At 42.8% G+C, this 24,453-nt stretch overlaps 2 protein-coding genes across 6 annotated transcripts in view; both read left to right on the forward strand.

Annotated features, from left to right (window-relative positions):
- The window catches only part of TMEM117 (transmembrane protein 117), a 393,659-nt gene that overhangs the window by 47,501 nt on the left and 321,705 nt on the right, over positions 1-24,453 (forward strand). The gene's annotated exons all lie outside the window — the stretch shown is intronic.
- Positions 764-1,890, forward strand: LOC118914460 (overexpressed in colon carcinoma 1 protein homolog). Its single transcript, XM_036889417.2, is given in 2 exon segments — positions 764-914; positions 916-1,890. Coding segments are annotated over 2 exon segments (189 nt in total). The 5' UTR covers positions 764-804; the 3' UTR covers positions 995-1,890.

Consider the following 24,453-nt stretch of genomic DNA (forward strand, 5'->3'; position numbering starts at 1 on the left):
ATAACAGAATACAGTGTCTCGATAATGTATCACCCATAATGTCCAGTATAAAATTAAAATGTACTATATATGCAAAAATAAACATACAAAACAAAACAAAAACAATAACAGGAAAATGTGACCCATAATCCAGGGAAAAGCACTTAATAGAAATAAACACCTAGATGACCTGGAAGTTAATTAGCAAAGATTTTAAAGCAGTGTTTATACATTTATTCATGGGCAAGTAGGGTAATGCAAAGAAAACAAATAACAGTTTCATACTCAAACTACTGAAAACCAAAAAATAAAGAAGTAATTACTTGAAAGCAGCTGGAGGATAACACTGTATTTTATATGGGGAACAATGATATGAATAATGGCCCACTTCTTACCACAAATAATGGAGGTCAGAGAATATCCTTAAAGTACTGAAAGAAAGAAAACTTTCAACCCAGAATTCTCTATCCAGACAACATATGTTTTCCAAATGAAGGCAAAATAAAGACATTTTCAGATATATAAACAAGACCTTTATGTCTGGTAGTCCCCCAGTACGGAAATGGGAAAGAAGGCATCTGGGAGGGGCTGGAGCCCGACGGGCATTCCGATCTACGGGGAGGAATGAAGAGCAGTAGACCATAAACACAGGAAACATTAAAAGACTACTTTTTCCTTTCTCTTAATTTCCTTAAAAACAACTGAATGTTTAAAGAAAAATTATAGTATCGAATGGTGGGGCTTTATAACATGGTATGATATAAAGTATATGACAATAGACGTGCGGCCGCCGGCTCCGAGCGCGGCTCCCCTGCCTGCGGCGCGATGGGCTGCGGGAAGTCCACCGCCGCCAGCGCGGGAGCCGGCCGAGGCCCTGCAGGAGCAGCCAAAGATGTAGCAGGAGAATCGGTAACGGAAGACGACAAGAGCAGAGACTGGAGGGGTGTATGTTGGTCTGCCATCTGAAGCTGCCAATATGGTATCCAATCGAACAAAGTCTGTACGAAACAATTAGAAGAAAATGTCATGACTTAATAATCAAGAGCTTGCTCGTTAGAGTCTGGAAGGAATTCCACTCCATGGGACACTGTAATGTGCACAGACATGTTCAAGGAAATGCTAAAAGGTCCCCTGCTCTGCCTCCCCATCTCCCCCTCCCTCCCGCAAAATTCTTAAGTCTGTAGTTAGAACCATGGGTACGTTGTGATACTAGAAAGGAATTGATTAAACACTAAGCCGCATATGGAACTTTCTGTGGTCGAACTGCAAAAGACAGGCTAACGAGCTGTTGCTGCCCAGCCGGCCTGCTGTGTTCCAGCCACATTTCACCCTGGCCATTCAGCATGGTTCATGAAGATCATGTCTTTTCACTGACACTTTTTTGATAGTTTTTATACAACAAAATCCTTATTCTATTTATACCTTAAGAGGTAGTAAGGCACTGTAAATGAATTATGTACAGTAATTTATTTGTTAACTTTCACTATTTCTACTTCATATTAATTTTTAGCTGTAAGATTATTAAATTGATTCCTATTGTTACCTTTTTCCCTTTTACTGTTTGGTTTTCAGCTTTATTTAAATATCAGAGAACTTCCTGGCCAATGTATTAACATTGCAATATTTAAAAACAAACTGCTGAAATTTGCATGCCATATGCACATCTTGATTAATTTCCTATTTTCTTTAGGGAAAGACTATTTAACTACAAGTACTTCATAGCCATTGAGTCTCCCATTCTACCTTGGTGTGATCACAGGATCTCATGTTAATTCTGTAGTATTTTCAAGGACTTGTGACTGACAGTGGGATATTTTGAAGGTTCTTACTTTGATAATGACCATGTGTATCTACTTACTACTGTAATGTAAATCCCTCAATTTACCAATGTATTTCAATAATTAAAACATTTTTATCCCTCTTTAAAAAATATATATATATATATATATGACAATAATAATACAAAATTGGGAGGTAAGTGGAATTACACTGTTGTAAGATTCTTATATGTTACATGAAGTGGCACAATGGTAAACCTGAACAGTAGTAAGTTAAGAAGGCATGTTGCAATCTTTAGAATAATCACTGAAATAGAATACAAAGAAGATAGATGGGAACTCTAAATAGGAAGTGAATTAGAATCCTCAGAAATACTCTGTTGTGCCAGGTGAAAGCAGAAAAAGAGGAGCAGGGTGAGAGTATACAGATCGGCTGAGGGTAAAACAAACAGCAGAGCTGTAGACCTAAACCCAACTATTCCTACACGTCGATTGTAGGCAAGAAACCTAAACGTTCCAATTAGAGGTAGAGATTGTCAGACTAAATTTAAAAAGGTTGAGCCAAGCACCCACTATTTATAAGAGATATACTTTAAAGACATAGAGCAATTGAAATGAATAGGGTGGAAAAATGACTATCTTATAAACACTTAGTATAAGGAAACCTTTGTGAATATGTTAATATCAGACAAAGTAACCAATGTTGGTATTTTTAAACGATGAAAGCTTCAGTTCATCTGGAAAATATAACAATCAGATATATTTGTGTCGAATTACAGAGATTCAAAACATTTGGAGCTAAAACTGAAAGAATTAAAGAGGAAAAAACAAATCCATAATCATAGCTTTATAATTTATTCTTCTTTTAATAATTGTTAGAACCAAATTAAAGAGAGAAAATTTAATAAGGATATAGACAATTCTGAAACTATCAACCACCTTGATTTGATGTCCACAGGACAGTAAACCAAAAAACATCAGAATACATATTCCTTTCAAGTTTAATAGGACATTCGTCAAGGTGGAAGAAGGTTTATCTTTCTCTAAGCCAAAGGGAGAATCAATAATTTACTTATTTTATTTACTTAGTACTTGGACAATACTTGGATCATAAAAGAAGTCTAAATGGATTTCAAAAGGTAAAATCACACAGACTGTTCTCTGACCACAGAGGAATTAAATTAGAAATAAAAAGTAAGTATGCAGCATACATGCCCACACAGGAAGTCCCCAGGTACTTGGAAATTTAAAAACACACTTCTGAATATGGGTCAAAGAAGAATTCACAAGAGAAATTAGAAGACATTTCTGACTGAATGATGACAAAGATGTAGACACCAAATTTATGAGATGTAGTAAAAGCAGTGCTTAGAAGTAGATTTATATTTTGAACTTTATATTAGGAAAGGTGAACGATTCTAAATCATTGCTATAAGTTCCCATCTTCAGGGTTTAGAAAAAATAAAGCAAATTGAACCTAAAGTAAGTAGAAAGAAAGAAATCAAGATAAGAGCAGAAAGAAGAAAGAGGAAAGAAAAACAACAGAGAACACAAACAAATTTGAAGACTTATTTTTTGAAAAAATGAATGCCTAGAAACTGCTGCTAAGATTGATGAAGAAGCAAAGAGAGAAAAACAGCTTAACCAGTATCAAGAATTAAAGAGAGAATATCATTAAAGATACTAAGTATGTAAAAAAGAGTATAGAAAAAGCCAATCCACTTATGCCAATAAATCCCCAAAAACTCACAAAAGAAATAGACAAATATCCCGATGGACAGTGATAATGAAACCGACACCAAAAGAAATAATCTGAATTGTTATATATATGAAATTGAGTTTATTATCCAAAACTTCTCATCAGTGAAATTTCCTGTCTTAACTGGTTCCATTTCTCAGGGTCTTGTTGTCTTATAAGTGTTATCCTCTAAGCAAAAGAGAGAATCAAGGATTCATTTATTTATTTAACTTACTTAGTACATTTCTGATACTTATTATATGCCTGGCAGTGTTCTGTGCGTTTTACAAATAACTAGTTTGTCAAACATGTGTATGGTGGTAGGGACATGGGGAGATGAAGGAAAATTTCAAGAGTTATCATTTCCTACAGTGTGTGCAGTCTGTTCATCCGTATTGAAGGCTTCTGGCTGTTTTCTGCCACTGGTGGTGGAAATTTGGGGCAAACTGGAGCCTGCTTTCCGACGTGCACTCTCATGGCATGAATAGTCAGTCATGTCTTACTCTCATTTTCCCTCTGCATGCAGAATAGAATACTACAGTGGCTAAAATCTGGAGGAAAAGGCCCAGCTGGACTGCTCTCTGTTCCCCGTCCTCACCTCATTTTCTCTCTTCCATCTTCACACTCTGTTCCCTTGCATCTCTGCATGTCAAATCTTAGCTGTTCTTCAAAATTTATTTCAAATGTTACATCCTGATTTCTCTTTGTATAAACCCTTATCATCTTTGCATGTTGAAGGAGTTTAGTAAGCATTTCTTGAAAGGATTCAATGAATAGATAAATGAATCAAGGCAGGTGTCTGTTACGATAGATGATATGAAGGGGCAGCCACCTCTTTCAGCATCATCCCCACTGGTGTTACAGTTTTGTGACTAGAGATTAAGTGAATGCAACATCTAGTCTGGTGGTCCACACAGCAGCGACTAATGTTTAAAGCAGCTGGGGAGCTATTATAGAGCCATTTTCCAACATGTGAGGATGGATTGCCTTGTTATTGAGTTGATTTGATAATTCATGTATGCCAACAAGAAGTTCATGTTTCATAAAAGACTAATTGGAGATTATTTTCCTTTCCCCAAGCATTTATGAGAGATGCTTTTCCCCCTGTTCAGAGGACACTACTGGCCTACTGGGTCTTCACCAGCTCATCCAGGCACTGATCAGCTGAAGGGGAAAACCCGATCAGCTGATGTGCCTTCTGGGACCTGTCTTCATCCCTCCATGCCTTAGTCAGCACATTGGTTGGTTATCAAACACATAATTCTACTTGATCTTAAATGAGAATATTCAACGGTTATTGATGTAAATGATCTGGCCATCTCTGCTATTTCAGGGGGTGAGCTGTGACCCAGCCGTTTCAAGGCTCCCTGCCTGCAGAGCCACCCACCACCTCTCTCAGCCTCAGGCCTATCACGTTCCATTCCTGGCTTGCATCCTGTAGGAATCAAGGACTGGCTTGGAAACAGCACTGGCACAGACCATCATTATGAGCACAAATACTATCCTAAAAGCAAATGAAAAAGGGTCTGTGCCTCTAACCAGAGAAAACCTGACTCAGGCATTGTATCTGTTTGGCCACTGTGCAATTTAGTGACACAGCAGGTTTGAAGAAATAGGAAAATTCTTTTTTGCAAGATACTTTCTTTAGGCATCAAATTTGGTAACTCTTAGTTGAGAATTCCAGGACTTATTTATAATAGAGCTTTTGTGTGTGTGTTTTGATGTTACCAGTGAACTAGCTTACTCAAGAATGGAAAACCATACATCATTACATGACATCCTGTTTTGGAAGATGCTGATCATGATTTATTGATAATCCCCAGTCACAAAGGTAATTTTGAATCTTTCCATCTTCTAGGTATGACATTTAAGATAATTGTATGCTTCTCCACTCTACCATCAGGTAGCATGCCTTGCTCTATGAGGCAAAGAAATTATGTCATGAAGTAAAATTCAGCATCTTTGAATTCTTATTACCCTTAATAGCATTATACATGTCTGTAATATCCACAGACTAGAGTCTACTTTTCTATTATTGGTTCTTTTTTGGCAAAGAGAAAGAGAAATGGTGATACAAATGAGTTGTTTTACTGCACTGGAAAACATCTTAAAAGAGAAGATTATAAAGTCAGAGTCTAAAATGTAGGGGCAGTAGTCAGAGAGGATGTAGGCAGACCAGTAGAGGACTGCCATGGAGAAGAAAATTTTCAGCAGTAGGTGCTCAATAGAGATGAATAGTTCAGGAAGGAAAGAGATTGCAGACAGAGAGAGAGAGTCATTCAATGTGGTGACAGAGACAATAGTTTGTAATCAAAACTGCTTCCATTTTACCTTTTTTATGGAAGAAGGATCCTTTATAGATTTGAATTCTCAAAGTGTTATCCCAAATGAAAATAAAAATGAAGGAAAATCTTATTTTTCCTCTTTTTTTAACAAGTTACTGCAGTGTGAGTAGGCACATTTAATAAGTGCTGTGCAGCATAGGAGTTATTTAAAAAGTTAGTTATTTGTTTGAGAATCTACTTTAATCAAAACATTTTAGTATATATGATAGTATAGTTACATTTCACAAGTATATCTTGAATTCTGTTAACTCTAACGTCTCTTATAAGGAAATCAAGCTTGTCCAACACATTCAGATATTCATAGGCCTAGGGAAGCTCTTATTTAACAGTTATTTTGATACTGCAATGTAGTAAATATATTGAATCTGCTATTGTTTTTGCTTCCTATGGATATTAGCCAAAATCTGAGGTTTACAATGGCAGAAAAACATTTTTATTTTTCACTTGGTTTTTCAATTGAAAACATTTTTCAATTTTATATCATTATGAAAGAAAAAAAACTTGCCAACTTTTTACCTTTTTAAAATATTTTTATTGTATTCTTTTTTTGTTAGTTTTCTATTTCTTCCCCTATTATCACTTCCTGTTTCATTCTGAGAGCTTATTTCTTGCCTTTTAAGTATTTGCTATTGTATTTTTTGTTTCTTGTGTTCTTTTTATTCAACCTTAAAGTCATCCATATGTATTTGTTTTCTTTTCCATTAAAAATAACTTTTCTCCCCATCTTTCACTCATTTATCATCACAGCCAGGGAGTCTTGATTGTTGTTCCTTTAGCTAGTTTTCAGTCGGAGCTGACAAAACCGCTCCTTCCTTCCCTGTCTGCCAGCCCTCCGACCTCCTTCCCCTCGTGGCTTACTCTGGTTTCTGTTTTCCTACCCTACTTGTTCCCACTTCAGTAGCTCTTGGTGTTTTTCTTTTTGGTCCAGCAAAACAAAACTTTCTTACTTCATAACGTTGTAGGAGGGAATGAAAATGGTGAAGACAAGGGAACCTTTTTCTCTTCCATCACAGTATGTTATGTGACTTTAATTTTTGTTAAAATCAAATAATGGAATTATGGAACTTTAATTTGTCTCCTCTTTCAGGGGTGAGAGGACAAAAAGACCTAAAGCCCCATTAAATCCTGGAAGACAGTTTCATCTGGTCTGTTTTCCTCAATCTTTACTCCCTCTTTCTGCTTTTAATCACACAGGGTTTTGGATAGATGATCCTACATTCTTAGTGTTGTTTTTAATTTGACTTGTTCTTTGGTTTAAGTCTTTTGTTAGTACTTGGCACACAGTAAACGCTCTGTACATATCGTTTGAGTTAATTTGAGCTACTGTCTAATGTACCGGCTTCTCCACCAGGTAAATACACACTTAAATCCCTTATTTCTGGAAGGGTAATGGTGATATCAAATTGGACCCTGTGGGATGGAGTGAAGCCAGGGTGACCGAAATCCCTCTGGGGATGCAGAAGGGAATTAAATTTTCTCACTAGTAAATAACATTTGATATTTGATAAGTTTTCTATTCTAGCTTCTCAAGTAATAGGAGATCCCCAAGGGAACTGAATTGGTCAATACAAACTGTATTAATTCTCCTCTGAAGGACAAGTTAGCCTCAACCATTCAATAGACATGTTGCCCATGTTATTTTATAAATGATGCACTTTTAAAAAGCGAAGTACAAATTCAATAAAACATTAGCATATTTTTGGCTACAAGGCAGGACAAAGGGTCGAAAAGAATGGCGTTCATGTGGGTGTGTATGCATGTCCGTGAGTCCACATGCATGTGTAAGAATGCATGTAGGGTGTGTGTGTGTGTGTGTGTGTAAAAGGAATCAGAGTCTGGAAGGGCAGAAGCCCAAACAGAAAGGCCGACCCCAAGCTGTCCCTGGAGTTGGCTGTGTCACGGGAGGCCCAGGAGCCACCTGCTTCCTACTCTTGGTAGTCCTGCGTGCTCAGAACCATGGGCCTGACTTACAAGTTCTTTTGAGATCCTTGGAGGCCCACATCTGTGCTTTGAGATATGTTACTGCTTTATGCTTTCAGCAGCTCAAGAATTCACCTTGGCTTCTGTGTGTCTCATTTCCGCTCTGTAAGTCATGCAGGATCATGTCCAGTAGAGTTTCTTCTGTAAATTTACTTACCAGTCTCTTGATTACTTTCTTCTCCCTTTCCCTTGACTGTCATTTTGACTGAGTGGATCATCTAGCTGCTTAAAATTCAAAGAGTCTAATTTGGGAGAGCCTGGAACAAAAGCCTGTGGGGCTGCTCTATTTATGGTTGAAGTGAGAGTGACAGATTATCACCCATTTCTGCATTTGGCTAACAGCGAGCAAGAAAAAATCTGAGCATTTGTCATGTCTTTGTGTCCTCCTCTTCCATCTTTCCCATTATATGTAATACTTATTTTTTTCAGAACGGCATGGGTCTATACACTGTATCCACTGCATAGCCAGAAATCTCTTCTTTAGCCCCATTTGGTAAACGAATTTGTGTGGAACAATTTGAACAGCTGACATTTTTAGTCTGTTCAAACTTGAATACCTTGTTGGGGTGGTTTTGAAAGACTTAGTCCCTCTGGGTAAAATGCTCCTGACTTCACATCTCCCCTCCCTCTCCCTCTCCGGGAGGTCATGTGGGGCAAGGGCAGAAGGGTTGCCCTTCGGGATCCGGCTGGTGTCCAGTGGCTCCTCCTGTCTCCTGACTGTGCCCCTCTCATTGTGGTTCGTGGTTGTCTTGCTGGAATTCACAGTAAGGACCAGCCACTGATGTGACTCATGACTTGGCGTCTGTCAGACTGTTCAGGTGTGGTGGTGTTTCCTGGCTGGGCCATCCCGGGTCACTCAGGAGCTCAGGCTGACCTTCAAGATGTGGTTTCAAGGGCACCCAGCTCATTACAATCCAGCTGCCAGAAGGAAGGTGAGAGGATGGAGACGGCATACTTGGTTTTTACCACCTCTGCCTGGGAGCCGCATATGTGATTTCTGCTTATATTCTGTTGGTGAGAATAGTGAGATCTTAAGATCTGAGTCTTAATCTTCTGTCGTTTTTGCTCAGTAACCTTCGGCAATTAATAGAACTTTCACAGTGCACTGGACATGCTGACATCTCACAGGCTGTGTCAGGAAGGGTCAATAATACAGTTTCAAGAGTTTTCTGAGCTTTTGACCCACCCTCTCTGCCTCTTAAAGCCCCCCTCTTACCTTCTCTGAGTCCCCTGTTCTACTACCTTCACAGACACAAACAGTAGCTTTCATTAAGTTACTACTTTTTAAAGACTATGCTTAGTGTAGTGCCTGATGTATAGATACACAATAAATGTCTATATTTGTTTTGTTGGTCAAATAAACTGTGGACAGACAAAGGTATGAAGTGAAAAAATTATGCTCAATGTTATTATAGAAAAATACATTATTAGCAATGTGTCTTGTCCATCCTCAACATCCTTCTCTTTGAAATTGTTTTGCAGAAGTGAAATATAATTAGTTGTTTTCCTTCTTATTTAGCAATATTTTATAAACACCTTTCCTTGCCAGTAAATATATATTTTCATAATTTGGAATGCACAGTATACACTCAGTTTTAGTGTATGCTTAGTGTTCTGTTGAGTGTGTCTAACATACTTTAATAGTTTCCTTGAGTTTTTGGGTGTTTCCTGTTTTCCTCTTTTATAGAAAGGTTAAAATAAAATCCATATACATACATTTAAAAAAAAGTCTATGCTCATTTTCTCAGTTATTTCTTTAGAAAAAATTCCTGGAAGTGGGATTTCTGAGTCAAAGGATATGTACATTTCGCCCTGCTATATATTGCCAATTTGTCCTCTGAGCTTTGATTTTCAAGTTGAAGAAATATCCATTTATTAAAAATCAGCCATAATCTTTGATCTGAGCTTTGATTTTCAAGTTGAAGAAATATCCATTTATTAAAAATCAGCCATAATCTTTGACCCATGAATTGGGAGCATCTATCCCATAGAAATGAAAGTGGTTTTATGTAAACATATGTGCAGTTATTCATGGGGTCTTACTTGGAGCCCCAAACGCAATTCTGATGTGTTGGGGGGAGGCTTCCTCACGCCAACAAGCAATTCTCTGGACACTAGTTGGGTGTCTTACCGTTAAAATCAGTTCTGACCCTCTGCACAGAGACAGCACGAGATACCACAGGTTACGGGTTGAGTCCCACGTGGCTGGCACCCCCACCCCTCCAGATGTCAGAAGCAAGTCCAGGTTATTGCCTGTGCCTCTGACCTGCTGGCTCTGAAGGAGGTTCCCGGGAGGCCCCCTTCTGTTCAGTTAATTCGCTGGAGCAGCTCACGGAACTCAGAAACATTTACTTGTTGGATTACCGGTTTACTGTATGGACACAACTCAGGAACAGGCGGCAGGAGAGACACACAGGCCTGGGGAAGGGACACAGCTCCGGTCGCCTCCACCTGGGACCTGCCTGGACACTCTCTGAAGCCAGCTCTTGGAAGTGTTATGGAGGCGTCATTGCTTAGACACAGTCGATTACATCTTTGGCCATTGGTGACTGAACTCAGCCTCCAGCCCCTCTCCCTTCCCTGGAGGTGTGTGTGGGGGACTGGAAGCTAGAACCCTCTAGTCACCTGGTAGGTGGCCCTGGCGTCCAGCCGCCATCCTGGGCCGGTGGGGGTGGTGGTGGCAAAAGTCGTTGTATTCACATAACAAAGACACCTCCTTTAGTAGTCTCTTCACTTAGGAAATTCCAAGGGTTTTAGGAGCCCTGTGCCAGAATCTTCTTGGAGGAAGACCAAATATATATTTCTTATATATCATAATATCACATGCTTATAGCAGCAAATAGCTGAAATCCACGAGAAAGACCAAAAATGATAAGCAGGTTGAATAAAATGTGGACTATCCATTCTCTATACTATTATGTAGCCATTAAAGATGTCTCCATCTTTTGACCCACAGAGATGTCCCTGAGGCTGAGAAGCACAAAGGGCAGACTCATGCAGCTGTGATCTCGTTTCTGTACAAACCAAAAAGCAACAAAATACACATCCATCTATATACATCCTCACACTTTTCTATGTATATATTTTATTTGTTTGAACACAGAAAAAATTGTGAAAAGATGTCGTCAGGTTTCTGAACCGATCTTAGGTAATGTATGTGCACACATCTTTGTGTGCTTCATATGCTACAATGGAGAAGTTTTACTTTTGTAATTAAAAGTGAAGAGCATTGAAAGATCTTCTAGCTAATAATAAAATAAAAGTAAAACAAAAACAAAACAAAAAAGTGAAGAGCAAAAATAAAAAGAATCACAGCCTTAACAAACCACATTAGCTTTTCTGCAAACTGCTTCCTAAACTAAAAGCTTTCTACAGCACCCAGAGGAACTGTAGGGCTTCAAAGAGTGCGTACTGAAGTCAGGACGACTTTTGCAGTTAATCGGTATATTATTTTACAAAAGGTAACAGCTAAGCTCTTGGGATTTCTCCAGTTATTGATGTTCTGAGAGGTAGTCATTCTCAGAAAGGCTGCTGAAAATAGTTCAGGCCTGGCCTGGTTCAACCAGTTTTTCAGAAAAGAAATAGAAGATGAAATAACAAAAGTGTATCAGTTTGGAAAATTGTTTTAAGAAATAATCTATAATTTAGATAACAGGATAACAGAAAGGAACAAATTTTGTATTAGCCAAAAAATACAGAATACAAGAGGGTGGAAACAATGGGGTAAACCTCAGCGTGGGCTTTTTGGAACTCACTAGATTTATGGAGATTTTGATTGAAATTTTGTCTTTTTAATGCAAAGCAATATATGTTAAAAGGGAAAAAGAAAAACCTTTGTTTGCCTTAGAAATTTTAAAGCCTGGTAGTACTATACAGAAATATTTTAAAATAAAGAATATTAGTAATCTAGGGACCTGAAGTAAAATAAGTAGTTTAGAAAAGTAAAATTGGTTACTGTTCATGGATAAAATCTTGATGAAAGCCCCTGAAGAGAGATGGTGACATATCTTAAATATGGTAGGTGATGAATTCATGATCATGTGGCAGTGATACTTTGAAACTACTGAAAGGAGGTCCTGGGAAGCTGTGCTGCACTTGATTAGCCAGTAAACAAAATATATTTGAATTAAGTTACAAATGTGAATCAGAAATGTTAATCATTCATGATGACCTATGAATAAAATTTGTCAAACATGGCTTGTCCGGGATCTGAACAGTCTGTAACGTTAATGTTACTTTAACGTGGGTGTATTTTAGATGCACAAAGAAACAGTTTTATCCAAAGCAAATGCTGAGAATATCCTACTCCTGTAAGAGTAGTAGAATTTAAACTTGACTATAATTTCACCGTAGGTCATAAATAAGTGGTAACAAGTTTATGAATAAGGCAGATTTTATAGTTTCTAAAGCTTTATAATCCAAAAAATACTAGAACCTTTGATTTACTGTCAATGAAATTGAATGCTGAAATTGAAATGAAAGCTTTCCATGGTGGTCACTGGGGACCTGGTAACTTTCAGTATGTACTTCCGTTTGTTGTCCCCGCGCCCCGTGCCGGGAGGTCCTGGGGGTGCCCGATCGCCCCGAAGCAGACTTTGCAGGCTGCCCTGGTGCAGGTCCCGAAGCGGTCAACAAACACAGGTTCGCTCTTGGCTGAGGCAGGTGCGCTGTTGTGCGGCCACCATGAAGGCGGATCCGGTTCCTGCCTCCTGCCCCTTGGGGTCTGGTGGGGGCTCTGGCTCCACGGAGCGTCTGGACTCCCAATCGTTGTCTTAACTCACTTGCATGAAGTATTTTCACGCGAGCCCCGACTCCTGCGGCAGAATTCGCCAGTGTAACCTTTATTAATATGCACAGCGCAAAAACATGCACTTACCCAACTTCACTCAGTTGCTAATTTGTTTCTTCTGCCTTTGGGATACTCTGTCCCCAGGCCTGTCTGTGTCATCTTGAATAATTGAGGGTGAGCCGGTACGCGGAGCCGCACTGCTGTGGAAGCTGCCGCTAAGCCTCCAGGGGTCGCCTTTCACCGGGGCAGGATTGAAAGCGATCCCAGCTGGGGGAAAAAAAATACACGAGGGCTGTAACAGACCCTCAGGAAAGAGATCTGTTTCCACCCGACGGAAGGGTGGTCCGTGCGCAGGGAATATAAACTGTTGAACGCTTCCTTTAAGTCTTTGGAGCATCTCTAAGATTTTTCAAGTAGCAGGTTTTTTAATATTCCTTATTTCATCAGCTTCTAGTAGGAGACTTGCTGAGTCTTAGTTTTCTCACTTATAAAATGAAGTAATAGTACCTACCCTCGATTCTGCAGTTCTGAGGAACCAGCAGGCCATGAGAAGGCACCTCTACATTGTACATTTGTACAGCCTTCTAAGGCATTGTTTTCTTAGTGTTTTTTCCTCCTTTTTATTGCTTTTCGTAACTTCTTAAAATATACACATTACTTCAATACAATGTATAACCCACTATGCTACACAGTTCGAGTACATTTTGAATCTTATTTGCCGCTAACTTTGGTTTTTCCCGTGCAGAATCTAAATGCGCCTGTCAGCTCACTCCCGTCGAAGGTCAGGATTCTCTCGCAGAACCCCGGGGGTGAGGCTTTGCTTGGGGAGCGTGAGGATCGCAGGTCCCCTGGGTGTGCGTGCGATTGCTAAGGAGGAACTTAACGTTGCTCGCTTTCAGTCCGCGGTGCCTTGGAACTGGGTGCAGGGGGCCCTGGAGACTCGCCCACAGACCGGGGACAATACTTCCTTTAGCCATTTTTCCACCGAGCAAGAGCCGTGTGACCGCGCGCTGCTGCAGCTTCTCAGAGGGATCGCGACCCACGGCTCTCACGAGCACATCTCGGGAAAGGGGCGAGGCTGCCTTTCAAACCCGTGCTGCCTGCTCGGCGAGAGAAATGAAACCCGGTCTCTTCTCAGGACCTCGTGGCCTAGTGAGAAGTCAGCCCTTTTCATTTCGGTGGAGAGCACTTTGTATCAACTTCCCATTCTTCACGTAGAAACACAATCTATTACCAAGAAAGAAAACTGAGATTGATAATAGGCCATTTATACTTTCACTACCTGTGATTCAGGAAGCTCTAACTAGCAGAACTTAAATAGAAAATTCTAAAACCCACAATCCCCTTTTAATGGTTTTAAAAAATGATACACGGGACCCGTACTACCCATCTTCAGTGTGTGAGAGCTCGCAACTTTTGGTGTTTTACAGCTTCCTAGGTATTTTACCCTTGGCTGTGTCAGTCACACAGATATTACTAAAGAAGGCAGAATTTATTTATATCTATAGATTAGTCTTCAGTCCAAAGATTATAGAGACAAATGGAACCTGGACCAATTGTTTCCATACGATTCCTAGCAGAAGAGCATGTATGTGTGCACCCCTTTGTATCAGCGGTAAGCGTGAGAAAGAAGTTCTCCATTTGCCTATGTCTCTTATGTGGCCTAGGAAATACAGGCTGAATTTTAGATTTTCAATCAGAAATTAAGTTTGGTGCCAAGTGAAATAGGTTAGATTCTGTAGATGTGCTGCACTGGCCTATATACTCACTATTTGCCCCCTGATCACCTGAACGGAAGCTGGTGATGGAAGTGTCAAATGCACCTCAGAACAAGTAGAGAAAATACATAAAATGTTTTACTAATGATTTTAATGCTTTACTAATAATTTTTGTATTGAATACATCTTGAAATGCCTTGGATATATTGGTTAAGTAACATGTAGTAATAAAACCAATTTTGCCTTGTCTTTAATTTTTTGATGTGAGTACTAGAACATTAAAAATTGCACGAGATTCACTGTTTCTCTTGCCCAGGACTGCTCTGAGCAGTTGGCGTGGGCACAGGGCGCTGAGATCCTTGTGGCTACCCAGGAACCTTACCCTGCTCCTGGTTTGAGAGCCTGTAGGGAGGTCTGCACTTCATTGGGCATCGACCTCCATCGTCTTAAAGGTTTCATTAGACTTACTCAGGAATTTGCTCATCTCTTAGAGGCTTCATTTGTGGGAAGTCGGTTTTAAATTCATTTTAGGGCAGGGAGTGTAAGTGTTGTGTGGTTAGCTGTTTATAAAGGAGGCCTTCTTCCTAGGGAGAGGGCACCGTCTGGTGGAATGCGCAGAATACAACAGCTCATGCGAGGGGCAGCTGTAGATTTTAAGATCCTGCAACTGGCAAATAATTATGTCAATGTTTGGGGAAAAAACTAAGACTGGCGATGAAGCTGTTCATTTCTCTGTGGCACCTTCTCCCGTACCCGGAGGTCACGTCTGTTCTGGGATTGTTTTCTCAGTTATGTGATGCTGAAGTTGAGACAATGTAATGAGGACGTTCTGGCTTGGACAGCTTTTTAAAGCGACAAAGGTCTTATTCAAGTTCTTGGACTCTTTCTTTCCTCCCAAATCTTCCAACTGTGGTTTTGTATTTCATTATAAAAAGAAGCAGAGTTCTATTTTTTTGCCCTTTTTCTACTAAAACTCGAGGGCACACAAGTAAGCCTCATTAGATAAATGAGGAAGGAAAGATATGTAAATAGTCATGTTTCATTTTCTCAAGAACGGATTTCTATTATTTTCAAGACATGCATTTTAAAAAGGGAAATGTTGTCTAAGGGTCTGGTTTATGTAATTCTCATGTTTTACGTTTCTTCTTGATGTATGTGTATGTATAAAGATTAAGTATTCAGTTCCTATCCTTCACTGCCCTCATTTCTTTTCAAAACCTGTCAAATATAACTGCCAAGCCACTGAGGTCTTAATATGGGGAACAGAATAGACTTTTCATGACTTGAAATTCTATTAACCAAGTCCAACAAAACAATTAAGATACAAGCCAACATCCAGCCGGTCAGCTGAACAGAATTCCCCAAAGTATGTATTGTCTTTCCAGGCTGATTGAGGCAACAGTAATTGTAAGAGTGTCTGTGAAGGAAGGGTTGGCTGAATTTCCCTCTCACGGTGGAGACCCCCGCAGCCCACTTCTAAAATTGTGTTTGTCTTGCACACATCACCTCCTTTGGAATCCAGAAATATGAAAAGCAGTTCTGATTACGAATCAAAACGCAGATACGAGGACAAGAAGACAAACCAAAGAACTAGCCACCCAGATCCGTCCCAGTAAAAAAACGTAGTAAGATTTGCCTACTCCATGGGCGAAGGACCAAAATGTACCCAACTGGCAGCAAAAAGCTGAACTAATTGTTTGTTCTTATGAAAATAATATTAGTCTACTGCTTACTAGTTAAAGGCATTCATGAGTTCTATGGGGTAATGTACTTTTAGATCACTATTTAATATTACATTGGGTTCTTGTTAACTGTTTATCAGATAAATAAATCCTGAATAGGATAAAAAAATTCATTCAAACCCATTTTCTCAAAGAGTTAATTTTTAAGTTTACAGTATTAGTTGTAGTGACAACTATTGCTCAGTTCTCTCCAGCATTTCCAGAAGTCTGTACTTGTTTCACAGCCGCTGGTAAAGGCCTCCGCTGATGAGGTGCTGAGGGACCTCGAGCCAGAGCCCCCTCGGTGTGTGGGGAGGCACCCATTCCGTGGGGTCTTCCCACCTCCGCCTGGCCTGCCCGCCCTTCCTGCCCCATCCCAGTCGTGAATGTGGGCTGCACGCCGCAAGCACCTTCTGGTCGAGTAGCCACCCGGTCGCCTGAGAGCAGTGTGGCCTCTTGGTGTGAACAGGCCACTGTGTGTGTGGGTACCTCTTGGTGTGAACAGGCCGCTGTGTGTGTGGGTACCTCTTGGTGTGAACAGGCCACTGTGTGTGTGGGTACCTCTTGGTGTGAACAGGCCGCTGTGTGTGTGGGTACCTCTTGGTGTGAACAGGCCGCTGTGTGTGTGGGGGGGCTCTTGGTGTGAACAGGCCGCTGTGTGTGTGGGTACCTCTTGGTGTGAACAGACCGCTGTGTGTGTGGGTACCTCTTGGTGTGAACAGGCTGCTGTGTGTGCGGGGGGCCTAGCCCAGGTGGCTCTGCGGGTGCTCTGAGGTCAGGCCGCCCCATGGCCACGCGCGCTCTTGTCTATGTGAGTCTTCATAGAGAACAGGATGCGGCTCCGCCTTGCGGGTCCTCTGCCTGTTGTAGGGATGTGGGTGCCTCGCCTTTTTGGGGGGACTGGATGGCGGCCAGGGCGGGTGTCAGGACTTGTCCTTGGGGCAAAGCTAGAGTCCAGGTGTCAGGAGAGTTTCTAGGAGAAAATGTTACACGTCTCTTTAAGTAGCTCTTTCTTATGGAAAGTAATGATCAATGCAAGCTAAGCATAAAGCATGTACTTACCTTCCAGCGATTTCCTACAGTGTGCACAAACTGATCCAGATGAATTACTGCAGGTTGTGGAAAGAGTATCATGAAAAATTCAAGTTGGAAGGCAACCTTTTGGTGGTGAATCTAAGGGCTTTGACAGAAACGAAACCCAGTATGCTCTTTAGGTCTGCTTAGGGTTTGGTCTGCTGTGTGACCAGGCCTTACAGCAGGTGCAGACCTGGGCTGTGGGAGAGACACGCTCTGTGGCACGAGTTCCGGGTGCAAGGCCAGGGCAGGACGGGCACAGAGGCCCCGCCGTCTGAGATCGGGAGAGCCCGAGCTACGGAAGAGCAACAGTGATGGGAAGACAGGGTCCACGGGCTGTGTGTGGAAGCAAGGGGAGGTGCTCCCCGAGGTAAGGCGGGGGGGGGGGGTGTTGCTACAGGCTCATGTCCGTCTCTCCGCTGTGCGTCAAGGCTGTGGCCCCTCATACGGCTCCACGGGGCTGACAGCTGCTGTGCCAGGGGTAGCGTCTGTCTAGGGCAAGTGTGTGGAAAAGGAGTTAGGCAGGAGAAATCCTTTTGTATGATAACAGAAACTTAGATGCAAAGAAGCTAAGTTCTGATGTTGCTTCTGCCAGTTCATGGATGTGTAACCGTAAAAGACACATAATACCTACTTTATAGCATTATTGGGAAGATTAAATTAAAAACCCAAAGCACAAAACACTGCAGTGTACGGACGTTTTGGAAATGCAGTAAATAGTAAGTCAGGGTTGCCTATTAGCTTCTACATAGAGTGAGTAACACTTCTTCCTCGTTTATTGATCAGACATATCATCCAGTAGTCATGCAGCTGTTTTATAATTGCATGCTATTCATTATTGTGGGTTTGCATCATTGGTGCAGATGCACAGTTACAGGAAGTAGTTCTAGACATACGCCGGTTGGTGATGGGGAGAAGGGAGGCGGTGCAGCCGAGCACTTGCTGTGTACCTGTCTGCACATCACCTTTCACTGTGTACCTGTCTGCACATCACCTTAGTTAATCGCTACAGTGGCTTTGTGAGGCAGGGACTGTTGTCTGGTTGTGAAGACGCTGGATCAAAGGGTTTAAGATGTCCAAGCTCATGGCGATACTTAATGGTGGAACTGGAATAGTTTTGTTTGAAAGCAGGATTTATGTTTTTCTTTTCACTTTCTATTTACTTCCTTAATAAAAAGTTTTGGGGGATACCCTCTAATAACTACTTTGCTGAAATTGTGAAAAAAGCAATACCTAAAGAGCACCTATGTTCAGGCCGATCTTTCCCTGGGGGACAGCTGCTCTGGCAAAGGACCATGACCTTAGAGGAGGCAGCTGTTCAGAAAAGGGCAGTTCTTGGGCGGGGCCGGGAGCTGAGAGTGGACAGCAGGCAGCCTTCCCAGCAGCGTGGCAAATAAGTCTTTTGGTCCTGAAGTGAGGGACCTGGAAGATAAAGCCCAGCATCCACGATACCTTCTATGACATGTGATTCAGAAAAGGGAGGAAAGTAGGAACATTTGATGTAGGAACATAGACTTATTTTCTGTGCTCTGTTTTCAAAGCAGTTATAAAACAGTTTGCAGCTTAATTTTGGGTGTTTTTTTTTTCTTTCAAATGCTGACAGTTCCCTTTGCAGCTTCTATGCTAGATTGATTATGTCCACACTTTCAACTCTAAGACTGCTATTAAAAATCTGTCACTGAATTTCACCCCATGTAGTATAAAAGTACCTTTCCTCTCCTAGTTTGAATGAAGCTTATTTGTACATCCTGCCATTCTAAATATATTTAAGATAAAAATAGATCTTTTTGCTTTTTTCCCCAGGTTTTAAGCTTAGAGGTAAGCTATTCACCTAAGGGGTATTCCCAAATGGTACTATTAAAGGAGGCATTCATTCAGTTCAGGACCATTAGGTGTATGCTGTCTATGAAAGTATTTGAAAAATGCATTTTACTTTTTGATCTAAAGAGGAAATCTGGGTAGGAAGACAGCAATTTTTTTTGGTTACTTGCCCATTGATTCCTTACTGATTGCTGCAGAGAGGGGGTCATGCTCATGGCCTGTTCTACTCACCCTGCTTCCTACCTGGCAGCTTCTCCCTTCCCTGAGGAGTATGAGCTGACACTTGATATCTCTCCATTTCCTCCCACCATACTTCAAGATTTGTCCGTATTCTGTAACCTCCCTTTCTCCTGAGCATGTCTTGAGTGAGTACCATGTGCTGGGCACCCTCTAGGCACTAGGAATACGCCAGTGAACAAAACACTCAAATGTCCCTGCCCCCGCTGAGCTTATGGAATACCTTCTATTCATATTTTTGATCCCATTTCTGTTCTTAAGCCCATCTCTTAGTGTCTCCTTTGGGAAATACCTCTTGAATCTTCAAGCTTTCTACCTGCTTTCTAAAAATATACTCATACCCACTACGCTGTAATGTTCTTGTAGACTGCCCTAAAACCACCATAGTTTATTTTTTCCTCCACTGTTTAAAACCAGCCCACATTTAGTGTTTCCTTGTCCTGAGTTCTTCTTTCTTAATCTCTTGTAATCCAGTGATTACCTTAAAAGTTTAAAAAATTTCTCTTGGCAAGATGTACTCACACCATTACTTTTTGCTTCCACTGGTAGAATCCGCTCTCTCCCTTGGACCGGTGCAGTAGCCTCCTTTCTCACTAGCCTCTTTGGCAATAACTGATTCAGTCTTCAGATCTGCCTTATAAGCTGTTGGCAGAATGTTCCTTCTGTCGGGAGGCCCCCAAGACCCAAGTTTTGGTGATTGACCAGGAGGACTCAAGGCCTTAGCATATACTGATACTCAGGGGCTGGAATCAGGTCAAATGGGTACAAAGCAAACTCAACAGAGGAAAATGTACACGGGGCGAAGTCCTGGGGAAACCAGACTCAGCTTCCAGAGACCCTTCCCAGTGTGAAGGGTTCCAGATATGCTTAACTCTCCCAGCGAGGCGTTGGGACAACAGGTTTGAATGTGACAACAGGGAAGCACGCTGGAGACTCACTCCCCGAGTGGTTACTGGGCGTGGGCCATGTAGCTGTTCTCTGCCTGGCATGTATCCAAATTCCAGACTCCCAAAAGGGGAGCAGGTTTTCAGCATAAGCCATATTATTTATGCAAAAAGTTTAGGCACAGTGAGGCAGTCTTATTAGTTACAGAATCATAGGGACCCTTCCCAAACCCAGATTCCCTCTGCACACAGGCCCTTCTAAGGTAGCCATTCAGGCCTGCTGGGGTAACTTTTTCTGCACACTTCCCCTAAAGCATGGCCTGATACCCATTCATTCATGAAATATTTATCAGACATCTACAGTACATTGGGCCTGTGTCAGGTTCTGGAGGTACAGTGATGAACAAAATAGGTAAAACCCCTGATGTGTGTTGCCTTTGATCTAGAATGGGAGACAAATTAATGTCAGCACAGGGTGGGGTGGTGATCAAAGCTAGGAAATAAATAAAGCAGTTTAATGGGATGGGGTGGTCTTTGGTTTAGGTGGGGCCGCCTCGGGTTGCCAGGGAAGGCCTGTCTGAGGAGATGAGATTTTCATGACCAAAAGAGCCTCCAGGCAGAGGGAATAGCACGTGAAATGCCCTGAGGTGACGTGAGCTTGACGTGCTCCAGGAACCGCGGAGGAGAGTGGGAGCGGGGCGTGGGGCTACGGAGTGGACGGAGATGAGTCTGGAGAAATGGGTAGGAAACAGTTCATAGGGGCCCTTTTCAGATGCCAAGACAAGGAGTTTAAATTTTATTCTAAGTATGAAAGAAATTTCTCAAAGAATTTTGAATAGAGAGTGACATAATCCAATTTATCTTTAAAAAATGATCACGTTAGTTGCTGTAGGACAAAAGGGTGAGATGAGAGAGAGACCCAGAGCTGATCTCGGAGGCCGGGAGCGTCGTGGAGCTGTGGGCCAGGCGGGAAATATCGCGACACTTCACTGCATGCAAACTGCTACCCAGCTGGCCTCAGGACGCCGTTCTGAAACCTACTCTGGCCTTCAGTGCATTTGACCCAACCTGCTTCCCATTAAAAATTTCTCAGAATTTCCTCTTATACTCCGTATCTAAATGAACCTAACTTTCTGAACATTGCTTAAATAGAAAATCTATTATATTTAATTTTCTTACCTCCACAAGCCATTTTATATTCAAGTCTCCTTGTGAAGAATTATGCTCCCCTCTGGCTTTTCTTTTGCATCCAGATGTTACCTATTCTTCACAACCCCCTTTCCATGAATCTTTCCCTCTTTTCTACTTTGGAATTAATTTCTCTTTTTGGTTGCAATATCCCACTTCTCTCTTGTTACCTAAAAATCTAACCCAAACTTTGGGGCTTATCACTCCCATTTTACTTGGCTCATGATTTCTGGGTCAGAAGGGAAGGAAGGTCTCAGCCACGTTCTGTACCTGCTATGTCGCCAGCCAGGCACTGAGACTGGAGGGTCTGTTTCAAGGGGGCTTCTTGCCTTGCCACCTCGTGCTGTCTGCCTCTTCCCCATCTCCACATGGCACAGTGTCCCTGAGGGCTTGATTTCTCACAGATTGGCAGCTTATTACGACAAGGCTGAGGCCTCCCAGGTGCCGAGCGGGAAGCTCTTGAAGGCTAGGTCTGGGGCTGACGAACTGTCACCTCCATCATGCTCTCTTGGCAACTGAAATCACAGCCCAGCCCAGATTCAGGCGAGGGGCAAGGTCGTTCCTCGCCAGGAGACTGGCCTGGGCATACGGGGAGGAGAGCGGCTAATGGCAACATCCTGGAGCTCGCCGTCACCCAGGGCGCTTTGCTCCAGTTTCCATTTTAACAGCGTTCCCCGGTATTACATGTATTTTAGACACGTCTCTTACCCCTTATTAGATTGTAAATTCCTCGTGGAAGGGAAGGGTGGCTGGCTCATCTTTGTACGCCCAGGGGCTAATCTGTTGTCTCATCTATCGCGGACTGTCAATGCCCGTTTCTTGACTAGAGTTTAAATGGCAGTGTTCTTAGAAAATATATGCCAAAAAGAAAAAACAATTCATTTTCCAACAGTTGTTGACTATCTACCAAATGCAGTGGGTTGATAATTGTAGGGGTTGCACATGTCTTACATTTGAACAGTTTTACAGTGAACAGATTAAAGGCATTAAAAATTTACCCACCAAAGCTCTGTGTCACGTGCTCTGGGGGATACAGAGATTAATAATGCCGCCTTTAATACACGGTTTAAACTCTGCTTCTCACAACAACCATCTGAGGGATGTGGAGGGAGTTTTCCAGCCTTGTATTGCAGATGAGGAAGAGTCAGGGGGACTTCTGGCACATCCGGGCCTGTGATTCCGTCCGTATTTCCAGGACAGGGGTATTTCCTACACCGTGCTGAGGTCCAGGGCTTGGTTTGGGTCAGGCCCTCCGTCATTCGGCAGTAAACTCACTCTTCCGTGTGTATGTCCCACTGCCCTCCAAGCACTGGATCTTCTTGTTTTATAAACAGACCAAAACCTTCTCATAATTCTGCTGATGTTTCCCTTTATTTATTTATACTTATTGACATTTAATGTTAAAATATTAACACTGATGGGAGAGCTACCCTGCCGATGCTCTGCTAGGCACTGGAGACAGGTGAGTGGGGCACGTCCCCCCGCCCGGGGCCCGCGGGCTCACCGGGGGGACCGTGCCTCCCATGGGCCTCGTCCCCCACCCTCGTCCTTTTCTGGTTTCTTGAAATCCTACTCAGTTTTCAGTGGTCAGCAGAAAAGTCACGCCTTCTGTGAAGTCGCTCCTACTTCCTCCCGTCTTAGGCTTTTATGCGGTAGTTCTCGTCTCCTGCTGCCATTCACGAAGAAGCAAAATTTGGGTGCAATTCATAGTACCTAGAACGGCGCTGGTGGCCCCATGTTTAGGAATGGCAGCTGCCACCTCTAGGTTGCTTGACGCACAGTTTTGCCCCCCACGCCTCCTACACCCCTTGGGAATTCTCAGCCCATCTCGGCCGAAAGCCTTGGAGGCCGTGATGGCGCCACGTGGCCTCCCCCCTGCAGCCGACCGCCTAGGAGTGTGCACCTGGCCAGGGTTGGCGGACGCCTCCGCCGAACCGCAGCCTGCCTGGTTTGTCCGGCTCGCCGGGGAGTTCGCGCGAGGGCAGGGCAGGCCCAGTTAGCCGTGCTGTTGGCCCTGTTCTCGGCTTTCGAAGCGGCCACCACGCTGGCCTGTGCACAGGGGAGAAGCTGCTCCAGAGAAAGCTTGGAGATGATGAGATGCGTGGTCACGAGGCCGGCTTCGGCCCTGGTCGCTCCCCAGCCCGGCGGTGAACACGCACAGGTTCCCTTATGCGATCGCCTCCCGCGTGAGTGTCCCTCTGTGACCCCAAATGCTTGACCAAAGCGTGGATGGTTTCAGTCTTTTCTTAGTCCACATCCTCCTCAGTCTCCCACTTGCACTTTTGAGCTGCAGGATGACATTCGCAGTACCTCCTCATTCTTAATCCTATGCATCTGAGCCCTTGGGACGCCTTTACTTTCTTTTAATGGTCCTATTTTTCTCTTGGTACCAGTCTTTAACTTTTTTAGACCCTCTGGATAGTTCATGTTAGCTAGACTTTCAGGTAGTACTCTGATTAATACTTCCTGAGTAATTAATAATTGCAGACCCTTCTTGGACCCCACACTTATAGATCCCCCCAGGTCTGGCCGTGGCATGGGAGGCTGTGTCCGTCTCATCTGTAGGATGCAGGAGAATAGGGACCGCAGAGCCCCGGGAGAGGGTCGATCTTGTTGACCTCAGGAGCGCCCTCGGCCGCGGTCCGGGGTGAGGGCGCCTGTGACAGTGGTGTCGGGTGACCCACTTCACACGTCCGCACAGCAGTTGGCTGGGCCCTAACAGACTGCTGCTCTTACATAAGGCTTTCCTTGAAATTCAACTCCTGAGCTGATTTGTTAGCTTTTGCAATAGAACCAGAGTCCGATGATATCTACAGAGAGTAGGACTGGCTTTAAGACCAAAGCAGCTTAAAAGCAGCCTCAAAAGTAGTTGGAAAAGTAACCTACCTGGTTGATCTGGGATCTTTCAGATTCCGACTCCAGCCCGCGGGGACAGTGGTCATCTTCCGCGCGGCCTGAGCAGCTGCCCGTCGGTGGAGAGCTGTCAAGGGGATGTGATGTGCCTGTAAACAGGTGTTATGGCGAGACCAAAAAATCTTGAGGATTTGCCCTCACACGGGATTTTTCGGACTATTGAGAATTCCATACAGGTCCTAATTCAACCACATGACGGGGCTAAAAATGCTGTTTTTTTATTTAGACTCGGATTGCTTGAAGTCTGGCCCTGAGTGTAGTGAATCAGGGAGCCCAGAGAACCTCCCC

This window comes from Manis pentadactyla, chromosome 14 (genome assembly GCF_030020395.1).
Source record: "Manis pentadactyla isolate mManPen7 chromosome 14, mManPen7.hap1, whole genome shotgun sequence".
In the NCBI taxonomy this organism is placed as follows: domain Eukaryota; kingdom Metazoa; phylum Chordata; class Mammalia; order Pholidota; family Manidae; genus Manis; species Manis pentadactyla.